This window comes from Hypanus sabinus, chromosome 1 (genome assembly GCF_030144855.1).
Source record: "Hypanus sabinus isolate sHypSab1 chromosome 1, sHypSab1.hap1, whole genome shotgun sequence".
In the NCBI taxonomy this organism is placed as follows: Eukaryota; Metazoa; Chordata; class Chondrichthyes; order Myliobatiformes; family Dasyatidae; genus Hypanus; species Hypanus sabinus.
In genome coordinates, this window is record NC_082706.1 from 149,735,944 (window position 1) to 149,750,113 (window position 14,170).

General features: G+C 37.8%; 1 protein-coding gene across 1 annotated transcript in view; it reads left to right on the forward strand.

The window, feature by feature from the left end:
• Positions 1-14,170, forward strand: part of calb1 (calbindin 1) — a 37,472-nt gene that overhangs the window by 22,039 nt on the left and 1,263 nt on the right. The window contains exons 7-9 of the mRNA XM_059978916.1: positions 6,149-6,204; positions 6,297-6,336; positions 7,363-7,416. Coding sequence (XP_059834899.1) covers positions 6,149-6,204; positions 6,297-6,336; positions 7,363-7,416 — 150 coding nt within the window. The remainder of the gene's footprint in view (positions 1-6,148; positions 6,205-6,296; positions 6,337-7,362; positions 7,417-14,170) is intronic.

The window sequence follows — 14,170 nt, forward strand, 5'->3', positions numbered from 1 at the left end:
AAAAACACAAAATGTGCACTAAAAGGTAAGATACAGATTTGCAATGAAACCATATACTTATATACTTGAGGAGGAGTTGTAGAGTCTTATAGGACCTCCTGTGGCATTCAGTGGTGCCCCACAGTGGAATAAGTCTGTTGCTAAAGGTGCTTCTCCATTTGTCCAGTATGTCATGGAGAGGATGAGAGGGATTGTCCATAATGCTCCATAGCTTCTTCAGCATCCTCCTCTCAGACACAATGACCAGGGTGTCCAGTTCCATCCCCAGAAAAGAACAGCCTTCCTTACGAGCATATTGATCTTCTTGGCATCAGCTGCTCTCACCATGTTGCCCCAGCAGACTACAGCATAGAAAGGGCGGAGTAAGAAATCTGATAGAAGCAGAGTGGACCATGGAAGTAAAAGTGATGGGGGGGGGGGGGTAAGTGAAAGGCAGTTGAGGAGAAGAGAAGTGGTGAGAGTTTAATCAAGATGGTAAATGGAAAAAGGGAGGAGGGAGGGAAGAGGCAGTAATTACTAGTAGCTGGAGAAATTGATGCTCATGCCATCCAGTTGGATGGATGCTATGCAGACGAAATATGAGATTTTGCTCCTCCAGTTTGGGTTTGGCTTCATCATGGCAGTAGAAGAGACTATGGACAGACATGTCAGAATGGGAAGTTGAATTGAAATGGGTAGCCACTGTGTGATCATGCCTTTTGCAATGGACAGAAAGAAGGAGCTTGACAAAGCAGTTCTCCAATCTGCAGTGGGTCTCACTGATATAGAGGAGGACACACCAAGAGTACCAGAGACAATAGATGTCCCTAACCCTAAGATGTCCCTAACTTTCAGGTGAATTGCTCTACACTTAGGACTGTCTTGTGGTGAAGGAGAAAGTATAGGGGCAGATGCAGCACTTCAACCTACTCACCTTCCCCCTCAGTTTGTCTAAACTATCACCTGCCAGCTTCTACCTTCCCCTCTCCCACATTCCTCTTCTGGCTTCTGCTCCCTGCCTTTCCAGGGTGAAGGGTCTTGACCCGAGACGTCATAGATGCTGCCTCTAGCATTTTTTGTGTTGCTCAAGATTTTTAATATCTGCAGAATCTCTTGTGTTTATGATTAAACAAAACTGGAAAAACATTATAAAAAGTACATCACTCCAAATTTAAGGTGCTTTGTTATTTCATGAGGTGTGAAATGTACTATAAAACGTAGTATAAAATTCCTGCATTTTCTCTTTCTTTGATAGTTTATATCTGGAAAGAAATGTGTTTGCTTTGACCTTCTTATTAATAATGAACTTCCATACAAAAATTTCATGGCAAGTTATAATATACATCCCACAACATGCAGCACATGTGGTGTTGTGAATATGATGAGATTCTTCAATTTTTTTTTGCTATTTTAATTGATCTTTGTGATTCATGAACCCTACGTACATTGAACTTCTAATCAATATTCCCCAGTTTAATGATTAACAGTGATGGCTGCTCCTTCAGTGAATAAATGAGATCTTTAGGGTTCACTCATTTAATATACTGCCTGTCCAGCCCTGCAAATAATTTCTAATCAGAGCATGACAATGCTTTGCAGACTTCAGGGATAAATTTCTTTGTGATGATCCCTGCGCCCACCTGTGCAGTTTCGTTTATAAAACACACTTATTGACATTTACATTATCCATCAACTCCTGTAGTTCTCTAATTCTGCCATTTCAATACAAAACCTTTTCCAGGAAGAAAATAATCTTACTGTGCATAACGGAACAGACTTTAATTAAAGACCTGTTTTTCATGCGCATCCTTATACATTATCTAGGCAGCCAAAATCATCATTGTATCCTACAAAGCTAAAAATATTACAAATGCTTTTAATAAGCTGATTGTCATGTATGTGAATCAAAAACTGAAAAAACCAAAAATAAGTCAGGCTTGAAACATTAACTCTGTTTCTTCGTCAATGCTGCCAGACCTGTTGTGTGTTGGAGCAAAGTTTGTTCCAGATTTCAGCAACGGTGATCTTTTCTTTTTTGATGGGTGTATACAGATTGTATAATCAAGACATGTACACCCCACACTTAAGACATCTCCATTATCATGCATCCTGCATCCAATCAACCTTCTATTGGTAAACAGTGGATTTGCAGCTCTCGGTATTTTATCAGTGTAATTCAGTACCTGGAAATCTTATGAACTAGCAATTACTGGTACATAATCAGGGATTTTATTTAGTTCAGTTGGGATCATTGTGGGCCAATATTTTACACCCACGTGAACTGTTTCATATGTCAGTCAAGCTCGTCTCAGAGTAACCACCACGTGCCCACCCATCCCCTTTATTCATTGAAATTATAGCCTTTAAAGCATATATAATGTTAATTAATCTATTTTATTAATTATTTTTACCTTGTGTTTCAGTAACTAAAATAAGTAATGTAGAAGAAAGCTTCAATTTCAACCTTTAAAACTCCTTGTTAAAGGTTGTTAATAAATATTTCCATTTGTATTAGTGCTATGTAGGAGAACATATGACTAAATATTTACTTCTATTGATCAATTTCAAAATGTTAAATATTAAATGTTAAATATTCTTATTGAAATTGGTTAATCTCTTTGAACATTTTAAATTCTGAAACCATTTGAACAGGAGATAAAAATATCACTCATACACGTTTTTCAAAATGGTTGATAATCAGAGTTAATTTTGCTCTCCTCCAATGATTTTGCTTGTATTTCTTCGAGTTCAATTAACTTGTATCACAGTACTTTGCTCTGAATCTAAAGAAGAGACTCTTAAACTACATAGAGGCTTTGGGTATAAGTAAACCACACTGCTTCAATTTAATACTGTCAGAAGGGGCATGTCAAAACCATTAATTTCTTTAAAAATTAAGTAACAACAGTTTAATTTTCAGTTCAAGAATGAATATATAGCAATTCAGACATATACTGTTTAATCTCAGTACAGTGGAGATCATGAATCTGAACATGCATATTTCTAGAAATGTGAATTTATTGTCCAGAGTAATCAGTTCACTGAAAGCAGTTCTGATAGGGCCAGCTTTGACCTTAGGAAAGTAAGATGATGTCTGCTCTTGTTTTAATTGCTAGTCAATTCTACTAAAGGAGGAAGTAGCACAGGACTAACTTCATTGCTGTCACAGGTACATATTAGGTCAGCAGGTTCTTATTTTTATACTGACTTAGAGGATCCATGCCTAAATTGATATCTATACTATCCTGTCAAACAAGGTTAATCTAAATACTATATAATTGCCATTAGTGCAACATTTGAAAATGATAATAATGAAAGAAAGGAGGATTATTTGAAGGATGCAGAGTTGCTGCTGATCCTGTGGAATGAACAGGTAGAACAGGTTAAAAGAAGTATATAATTAGAATTTTCTAGTTTAAGCTCAGTAATTTTAGCAAAAATAGGATGACACTGAGAAGATGGTATAAATTACTAGGAGACCAAATATCTAAAGGTTATTAGGTAAAAGCTCCTGCAACACAAAAGTCAAGTGAAAAATATCAGAGATTCTGTTGACTCTCCCAAACAAGAATCTGGAAATTCAGAGAGGAATACTACATGTTTTTGGTTAATTCTGAATCCAAATGTAATCATTATTTCTTTGATCAATGCTTCTTGAACACATGGAAAACATTTCACATGTTCATTGAGAAAACTGTTCCTTACAAGGTAAGGCATGTAACATTTGTTTTCATTTAATGACCTCTACTCAAAAAAAACCTCCTTTCCTGTGTATGTGACATACAACAATGTTTCTAACATTGTCCATGACATCACATTCCAGGAAGCTAGGGAATTCATTTTGCAGCATTTGTAAGATTTTTTTAAGGGACAATAAACTGCAAAAACTTAATTGCAAAATCCATTTTCTGGACACTTGGCGATAAGGCTTAACATTGTTGAGTTAAAAGATAGCAATAAGGAGCAGTTTTGAAGTTATGTCACTTCATTAGTTTTGATTCTGAAATAGAGATTAATACAATACAGCACAGGAACAGATCCTTTTGGTACATAATATCTATGCTGCCATGCTTCCATTTTATATCAGTGCTATCTCCCTGCACATGATCCTTATCCCTTCATTCTCTGAATGTTCATATGCCTGTCTAAATGTCTCTTACTGCCACTATCATATCTGCTTCTTCCACCAACACCCCTTCAGTGTCTTCCAGATACCAACAGCATTTTGTGTAAAACAAATTTTGACCACACATCTATAGTTCCAATACTTATCTTAAAAAAGGCATCAAATCAACTTGTTATTTAACTCAATGTATCTTTGATAATATTTTCATCATTCTCAAGTTAGTATGAAAGAGCAAGAAACTCAAAAAGTTCAAGGAAATGAAGCAGTCAACATGGTTTTATGAAAGAGAAATACTGTTTATTGGAGTACATAGAAGAAGTAACATGTACTGTCAATAAAGAGAAAACAATAGGTGTGCTGCACATGAATTTCCAGAAGACTTTTGATAACGTATTGCATTAAGGGTTAAAATGGAAAAAACAGTAGCTCATGTCATAAGAAGTGCTATGGGAATGGATAGAAAATGAGTTTTTCCTGTTAAGGTACAGAGATCTGGTATAATGTTTTTTTTTGAATGGCAAGGTTTAAAGATACACGAGTGATATTTAAGAGACTACTAGACAGGTATATGAAGGAGTTATATGGTGAGGCAGGCAAAGTGAGGGGTTATATGGGAGGCAGGGTTTAAGGGTCGGCGCAACATTGTGGGCTGAAGGGCCTGTACTGTGCTGTACTATTCTATGTTTTTATGTTTAAAAGGTGTTGTGCTCTGGTGTTTGTTTGGTCCTGCCTTCCAGTGTTTGCTCAGTGGAAGAGCAACTGGACATTCAAGGAATTGGGCTTTTTTTTTTGTGACCGTGTTTTTCTGAAATCGTAACCCTATATACTATTTATGCTATGTGCAGTGTGCTGTTGGTGATGTGTTTTGCACCTGGGTCGCAGAGGAACATTATTTCATTTGGCTATATTCGTGTACAGCTGAATGATAATAGAACTTGAATTAGAACTTGTTTTCTTGGAAAATAGTTTATAAATTCCTAGGAGAAAGTTGGCATTCAGGGAAAAAAAGAATGAGAGGATTCATTCTAAACTCCATGAAGGATGTTTCCCCTAGCACTGGAAATGACATACCAGAGACATAGTCTCAGGAGGAGGAGTCAACCTTTTAAGACCACTAAGTGTGGAAAATATTTTTTTTTAAATAGGTTTGTGAATATTTAGAATTAACTTCCTTGAAGATGTTATATTGGGTGATCAAGGCCGAGATACCTTTTGGAACACAGGAATAAAGGGTTTGGTGATCAGACAAGAAAGTGGAGTTGAGGCCAAGATCAGATCGATCATGATTTTATTAGAATGGCTTGAATAGGCATCATCTACACCTGTCTCTTTCTCCACCCAACACCTCCTAGGTTTTGGCTTCCAATGTAAAACAGATATTTGGTAAAATTCCAGTGGCAGATAATATAATATGAAAATGAATGTAATAATTGGTATTTGAAAGTTAATCCATGTTGATATCAACTTAGAGATTTGCTTATAAGACTGTATTTCTCCCTCTGCATACCACATGCTAGGCATAATCATTCTGAGATCAATATATCTCTATACACAAATATCCCATTAACTGTGCTCACAAGTGACACAGTACACGGGATTGCAGATGCTGGAATTTAGGAAGTGTTTGTAGAGTAAAGTGGACAGTCTGGACCAGTGAAGGATCTCAACTTGAAATGTGGACCATTTCTCTCTACAGAGGCCACCAAATTCACTGAGTTCGTCCTGTATTTGTATTTTGGTTTACTGAGATCATGACTTGTGATTAATAAATTGGAGCTGGTACGAGGACAGAAAATAGTCAAATAGAGTAAGTTGTTATATACATACTGGGACATTCAGATGGAAATGAGTCCAAAATAAATTTTAAATATCAAAATATCTTTGATTAATTTCCTTATCTGTAAATAATTTTCCTTTTATAACAGGAAAATCCTGATAACCTAATGCAACATTTTGTTTATGAAAATCTCAACTTATTTATACTTTCTGAACAGGATAAATATTTGATCTACTTTAGGAAACTTTTATTTCTTATTTTTTAAGCTCAAAATGTTTGATTCAAATAATGATGGAAAGCTGGGACTCAGCGAAATGGCCAGGTATGTAATTTCAAATATACATTTTATTTAAATCAAAGAGCTTCATTTATGTAATGTAAGTTGACAAACCACATGTGCACTTTTTTGAATAGGTTACTTCCTAACAAAGAGAATTTTCTTCTCAACTTTCAAGTAGGTACTATTATATTTGTTTGTTTCACAGTTGGAAAGGAAAAAATCTATCAAACATATAAGGATAAAGGGTTCTGTACACTATGGCAAATGGGGTCTTGACCACTACATTCTACAATTCAACCTTTTATCCTCAATCTTGCATTACACATTAAACTGCTGATAGATTGTATAGTATACATGAATTGTCTGCCATTGTTAGTCTTTTTATTACTGTCATCTTAATTCCATCACATTTTCAATCATGCTGGAAATTTGTTTATCAATTTGTTTTTGTTGGAGACTTGCAGTTTCTGTCTGCAGGGTAGGCAACAATCTGATGCTATTTACAAGTCCTCAAAACATACTTAATGGCACATTGCTAATCAATCTCAAACCAACGCAGTATCAGTCTACTGAATATCTTGGGGTAGGTACCAGATTATTATTTTTATCAATACCTAGCTGTAAACTACACAAGTGGTTGCAGAACTTTAAAAACTATTCCTCACATATTTTCTAATGTCAGTAGGATAGTAGAAAACTTCAACATCACTGTTTCCATGAACTTACTCCTCCACTTTCTCGTTTTTGCTAGACCACAAATTCCTAGGCTCCCTTAAGTATCACTCAAACCCAAAATATACGAAATGATCAGCTAGAAGAACTCAGCAGTTTGAACAGCATCAGTGTATGTATGTGCATGAATCGTTGATGTTTTGGGTCACCATGTCAACAATTCCTTTCCCCTCATAGATGCTGCTTGACCTACTAAGTTCTTCCAGTAGATTGTTGCTGCAGATTCCAGCATCTGAAGTGCCCTGTGTCTCCATAATACACACTATTTAATTACATCAATGGTCTCTCAATAATCTCCAGACCACTTTCAGGGATATTAAGGATTCATTCTCAAAACATAGAACATAGCATTGAACAGATTAATATCATATTTTCAGATGCCTTAAGTGGTCTTAGAATCAGATGTTACATACTGATTGAATGCCTTGGTATATGCTTGCTGAGTTGTCTTTTTCCCTCAACTTTTAGGGGGTGAATATGTCCTCAAAAGAATTCAATGATATCTTTGAATATTATGACCAGGTAATTCATTTTTCTTTACTTTACCTAATGCTAAGTTGCTGTCTTATGACCAGTCAAGCACACCTGATGATTGCACTGAGTATTATTACAAATAGGCAACATGCCATACCTTTCCTTCACAAACTGCATATTGCATCCTGCACCACTGGTAGGACAAATCCACCTTTGGAAGGTTGGGTCTTTTGGGAGAAAGTACAGTGGTGTCAATAGATGTGAGTACTCTGGAGGTCCTTAACAAAGCCTGTAGATCCCCATTAGGTTTTGTCCCATTGGGTGAAACTATGTCCTTCAGGACTGAGCAGTGTTGTTATGATGATGATAAAATTTCAGTTTTGGTTTTACTGGATCTTAGTGCTGCTTTTGATACAGTTGGACATGGCATATTACTGAACAGACTTGAAAACTGGGTGGGACTTTCTGGTACAGTCCTAAAATGGCTTAAATCGTATTAATCGGACAGGGACTATTTTGTATTATCTGAATTGAATTAATTTAAATCTTGCATCCATCCCACAATGTGAAGGGATAAATATCTTTGCGTTACTCTGTCACAATGTGAATTTATAAGTCTAATGACTTGTAGAAAGAAGCTGTCCCATAGCCTGTTGGTGCTGGCTTTAATGCTATGGTACAATTTGCTAGGCAGAAGCAGCTGAAACAGGTTATGGTTGGGGTGACTAGTGTCCCTGATGATCTTCCAGGCCTTCTTTCTGCACCTGCTGCTGTATGTCCCCAATGGGGGGGGGGAGGTTCACATCCACAGATGCACTGGGCTATCCGTACCATTCTCTGCTGTACCCAGCGATCAAGGTTGGTCTAGTTCCCATACCAGGCAGTGATACAGTCAGTTAGGATGCTCTCCCTGGTGCCCCTGTAGAAGGTCTTGATGATTTGGGCACTCATGTTGAACTTTTTCAGTCATTTGGAAGAGATGATGTTGTGCTTTTTTTGGCCACACAACTGGTGTGTACAGTCCAGGTGAGATCTTTGGTGATGTCTGTACCAAGGAACTTGAAACTACTCACCTTCTCAACTGCAGACCCATTAATGTTGATCGAGGCAAGCCTATCTCTGTTCTTCCAGTGGATGTAGTGTACCTCGATTTTCAGAAGGCATTTGATAAGGTCCCGCATAGGAGATTGGTGGGTAAAATCAAAGCTCAGGGCATTGGGGGGAAGACATTGACATGGATAGAAAACTGGTTGGCAGATAGAAAGCAAAGGATAGCGGTGAATGGGTGTTTCTTGGAATGGCAGGTGGTGACTAGAGGGGTGCCACAGGGCTCGGTATTGGGACCACAGCTGTTTACAATTTACGTCAACGATTTGGATGAAGGCATTGAAAATAACATCAGCAAATTTGCTGATGATACTAAGCTGGGTGGCAGTGTGACATGTGATGAGGATGTTAGGAGAATTCAGGGTGACTTGGATAGGCTGGGTGAGAGGGCAGATACTTGGCAGATGACGTTTAATGTGAATAAGTGTAAGGTTATCCACTTTGGGGGTAAGAACAGGAAGGCAGAGTATTATCTGAATGGTGTAGAGTTAGGTAAGGGAGAAATACAAAGAGATCTAGGAGTCCTTGTTCATCAGTCACTGAAGGTGAATGAGCAAGTGCAGCAGGCAGTGAAGAAGGCTAATGGAATGCTGGCCTTTATTACAAAGGGAATTGAGTACAAGAGCAAGGAAATCCTCTTGCATTTATACAGGGCCCTGGTGAGACCACACCTGGAGTATTGTGTACAGTTTTGGTCTCCAGGGTTAAGGAAGGACATCCTGGCTGTAGAGGAAGCGCAGCGCAGATTCACAAGGTTAATTCCTGGGATGTCTGGACTGTCTAACGCAGAGAGGTTAGACAGACTGGGCTTGTACACGCTGGAATTAAGGAGATTGAGAGGGGATCTGATTGAAACATATAAGATTATTAAGGGATTGGACAAGATAGAGGCAGGAAATATGTTCCAGATGCTGAGTGAGTCCAGTACCAGAGGGCATGGTTTGAGAATAAGGGGTAGGTCATTTAGGACAGAGTTAAGGAAAAACTTCTTCTCCCAGAGAGTTGTGGGGGTCTGGAATGCACTGCCTCGGAATGTAGTGGAGGCCAATTCTCTGGATGTTTTCAAGAAGGAGCTAGATAGGTATCTTATGGATAGGAAAATCAAGGGATATGGGGACAAGGCAGGAACCGGGTATTGATAGTAGATGATCAGCCATGATCTCAAAATGGCGTTGCAGACTCGAAGGGCCGAATGGTCTACTTCTGCACCTATTGTCTATTGTCTTCCTGTAATCCACAATCAGCTCTTTAGTTTTTTGGACATTGAGGGAGAGGTTGTTATCTAGGCACTACTGTGTCAACATCTCCTCTGTAGGCTGCCTCTTCACCACGAGAAATAAGGCTCTTCAATCTCGTATCATCTGCGAATCTGATCAGCAGATTGGAGCTGTGTATGGCAGCACAGTCGCAGGTGTAAAGGGTACAGTAGCTGCATATCTGACTGAACAAAAACAACACACAGACACATTCCTCAAGGGTGCATACTGGGGCCTCTTCAGTTTAACATGCACATGCTAGCTCTAGCTCAAATCATGGTAAGCAACAAAATACCTTGCCTTAATTTTGCGAATAACTCTCAGATTTATATAATAGTGTTATCAAGTGACTATGGTCCCATACAATCACTAAAAAACTGTATTGAACAAATCACTGAATGCATGAACTGGAAGTTCCTCCAGGTAAACAAAGAGAAACCTGAAATAATTGTTTTTTGTGCCAAAAAAGAACGATTAGAAGTCAGCGCTCACTTAGAATCCCTTTCGTTACAGACCTCAAGCCAAGCCAGAAACTTTGGTATTGTGATGGACTCCAACTTAAATTTTAACTGCCACATTAAGACAAATTACAAAGTCAGTCCATTGCCATCTTAAAAGTATAGCGAGAATTAAAGGGCTTATTTCTTAGCAAGCTCCAGAAAAGCTCATCCCTGCATTTATTTTAGTAGGCTTGACTACTGTAATGCCATTTTCAAAAGACTCTGTAAAATATCCCTCAGACAGCTGCAACTCATTCAGAACACTGCTGCTAGAGTCTTCACTGAGATCTAGACAGTAGAACATACCACTCTAGTTCTCAGATCACTACACTGGCTTCCTGTCGACCAGAGGACTGACTATAAAATATTATTACTGGTTTATAAGGCGCTGAATAGTCTAGGGCCAAAACACCTCTGATCTCCTGCTGCATTCTGAGCCTTCCTGAGCTCTCAGGTTGTCTGGGGTGTGTCTGCTTACTGTCCGCAGGTTCAAAAATAAACACGGTGAAGCAACTTTTAGTTACTATGCTCTACATTCTGGAATAACCTTCCAGAGGATCTGAAATCTGCCCAACTTTAAGCTCTTTTAAAGATACAACTACTCCCTCAATGTCACAAAAAAAAAGGAGCTGGTTGCGGATTACAGAAGGAATGGAGACGGGCTAACCCCTATTGACATCAATGGATCTGGGGTTGAGAAGGTAAACAGCTTTAAGTTCCTCGTCATCCACATCACTGAGGGCCTCACGTGGTCTGTACACACCAGCTGTGTGGTGAAAAAGGCACTACAGCACCTCTTTTACCTCAGATGGTTGAGGAAGTTTGGTAATGGGCCCCCAAATTCTAAGAGCTTTCTACAGGGGCACAATTGAGAGCATCCTGACAGGTTGCATCACTGACTGGTATGGGAACTGTAGTTCCTTTAATCGCAGGATTCTGCAGAGAGTGGTGTGGACAGCCCAGTGCATCTGTAGTTATGAACTTACCATGATTCAGGACATTTACAAAGACAGATGTGAATAAAGGGCCTAAATGATCATTGGGGATCCGAGTCACCCCAATCACAATCTACTCCAGCTGCTACCTTCCAGGAAACAGTACGGCAGCATAAAAGCCTGGACCAACAGGCTCCGGGGACAGCTTCTTCCACCAGGCCATCAGACTGATTAACTCATGCTGATTTGAGTATACTTCTATGTTACATTGACTGTTCTATTTATTATAAATTACTATGATTGCACGAGGCATAATGTAAAGACTTTTACTCCTCATGTATGTGAAGGTTGTAAGAAATGAAGTCAATTCAGTTCTATCAAACTTGAAAACTTTTATTTTCGCTGTAGCTTTTAATTAGAATCTCCTGCACTGTACCTTATATTTATCATATATATTTCTGAGTGATTTCATGCTCTTTCATATTGTCTAAAATTTGATGTTTGCGTTTTATATCTTGTTCTGTCTAAGCACTTTGACCTGCGCTGTTTGAAAAGTGCTATACAAATAAACTTGCTTGCTTCCTATTGAACCACTCAGTGAAGAGCATCAATATTCCCAGCCCAGTGCATATCTTGTACCCTCCATTATTCTTTCTTTGTTTTGTACATTGTTTAATATGGAGCTGTACTGATTTATCAACTTTGGTAGCAAGGGGAGCAGGTTCCTCATTACACCTGTACACTTTCTATCTTGACCCCTCGCCACCCCAACTTATTCTGGCTTCATCCCCTTTCCTTTTCAGTCCTAATGAAGGGTCTCAGCCCAAAATGTTGCCTGTGTGTTCCCCTCTGTAGATGCTGCCTAACTTGCTGAGTCCCTAAAGCACTATGCGCGTATTGCTCAGCATTTCCAGCATCTGCAGAATCTCTTATCCTTAAAATTTTCTCATCTACATTTGCTATAGAAACATAGAAAACCTACAGCACAATACAGGCCTTTCGGCCCACAATGCTGTGCCGAGCATGTCCTTACCTTAGAACTACCTAGCTTACTCATAGCCTTCTATTTTTCTAAGCTCCATGTACTCCAAGAGCTCCAAGAGTCTCTTAAAAGACCCTATCATTTCCACCTCCACAACCGCAGCCGGAAGCCCATTCCACGCACTCACCACTCTCTGCGTAAAAAAAACAACCCTGACACCTCCTCTGTACCTACTTCCAAGCACCTTAAAACTGTGTTCTCTCATGCTAGCCATTACAGCCCTGGGAAAAAGCCTCTGACTATCCACACGATCAATGCCTCTCATTATCTTGTACACCTAATATGCAAATGAGCTGCTGTAAAAGCAGTGTAAAAGGAAAATTAGAATTTTGGATATGAATAAGCTGAGTGGAATAAAGTAACATCTACTTGTTGTTAATCATGACACAGGTTTTACTGTTAAATGCAACTGACTGTGAAAATGAAAGTATTATTCTGCTGCTCATAATGGAGGTGGATGGATTACATTTTCATGCATTCCAATTGCATTACTGCCTTTTGGGCAATAAGATTAAAATTGTAACATCATTATTTGTTCCTCTTATAGCATTGTAGTACGGTATTTTTAATTATAGTATGAGGATCATGGACTCACATGAGGTAAATTATTTATGACTAGGATAAAGGTGAAGTGTCTTATACAAATTTCTATTCCAATAGGATGTTTTGTCAATGAATATATTCATAACTGTTAACGATAGATTTAGATAATACGGTAATCATGGTATAAGGGGAAAGGGGATAGGAAGGGGAAGTAGAACTGAGATAAGTAAACTGTCCTTTTATGAAATGTGACAGCAGTTTTACAGAGGAAATTAAGTATGTTTCTAATCCCATTTAAAATAATAAAATTGTCTCAAAACCAGTTTGTGAATAATTTGGCAATCATGAATTAGCCAGAATGATAAAAATTAATGCATTTGTCTCTGTTTATTTATAAGTTGCTCAACAAAGTAAAACCATGATAATTGGCTTACTTTTTCCTGAAGCACAACCGTATGCACAAACTGGACATAGTAATGAAAATAGATAGTTAACTTTTCAATAGTCTACCTATTTTTATGTATTAAATGCAAATGTAATCTGATGCCATCAAGATTACTGTACAAACAAAATTATATTAAACCCTTTAGACTATACAAATTATTTCTTCAATTCTTTTGTTATTTGTCAGTATAACCTATTATGAATTTAAAGGTTAAAGGCATACATTAAGAAACTTGTATTAATAAATATAACACTGCAGGTACTTAGCAGTGAGAATACTATTACAAATGCATAAAGTTGCAGTCCCCAGTACACTAGATAATTTATTAAGTACATTGTTACATTTAAGTATGCAAACTTACTATACACATTGGTGTTTCCATTGTTATCTTAAGTCTGAATCCATCAGCTGAATATTACTTCAAGAAGAGTGATATGAGCAAAAAGCATTAAAAAAAAGCCTTCAACCCATTTGAGGTGTATTTGAGACTAATATGGAAAGCAATATAAGTGATAATGCAAGTTATTTATAAACTTCACCTTTTCATAATAACTATACAGCACCAATTTCATTTGAATCCTATGATGTTTACTTGTAATTATGTGTTCCATGCAGGCTATCATAATTTAGACACTGAGGTTTATTCACTTCAAATCTGTATTCACCCACATAATAAGCAACAATCTTCTAACAGTCTTTTACTTCTGTAGTGCATCGATCTGGATGGTTTAGGGTATCACAATGAACTCCCAATTTCTAAAGTAGCTCTACATATGTAATACTGCATATTCATTTTAAAATATGCTTCCCTTAAGAAATTTAAACAATAGTTTGTTTTTAAATAAGAGGATACACAATTTTCAACTTCATAAGTATTTATTACTGTGCGGTAATCTGAACAGTTCATGAAGGCTGATTTTTCTGTTTTTTACCAAACAAAATTATAAGAAATGGAGTGACCTAATATTTAAGAA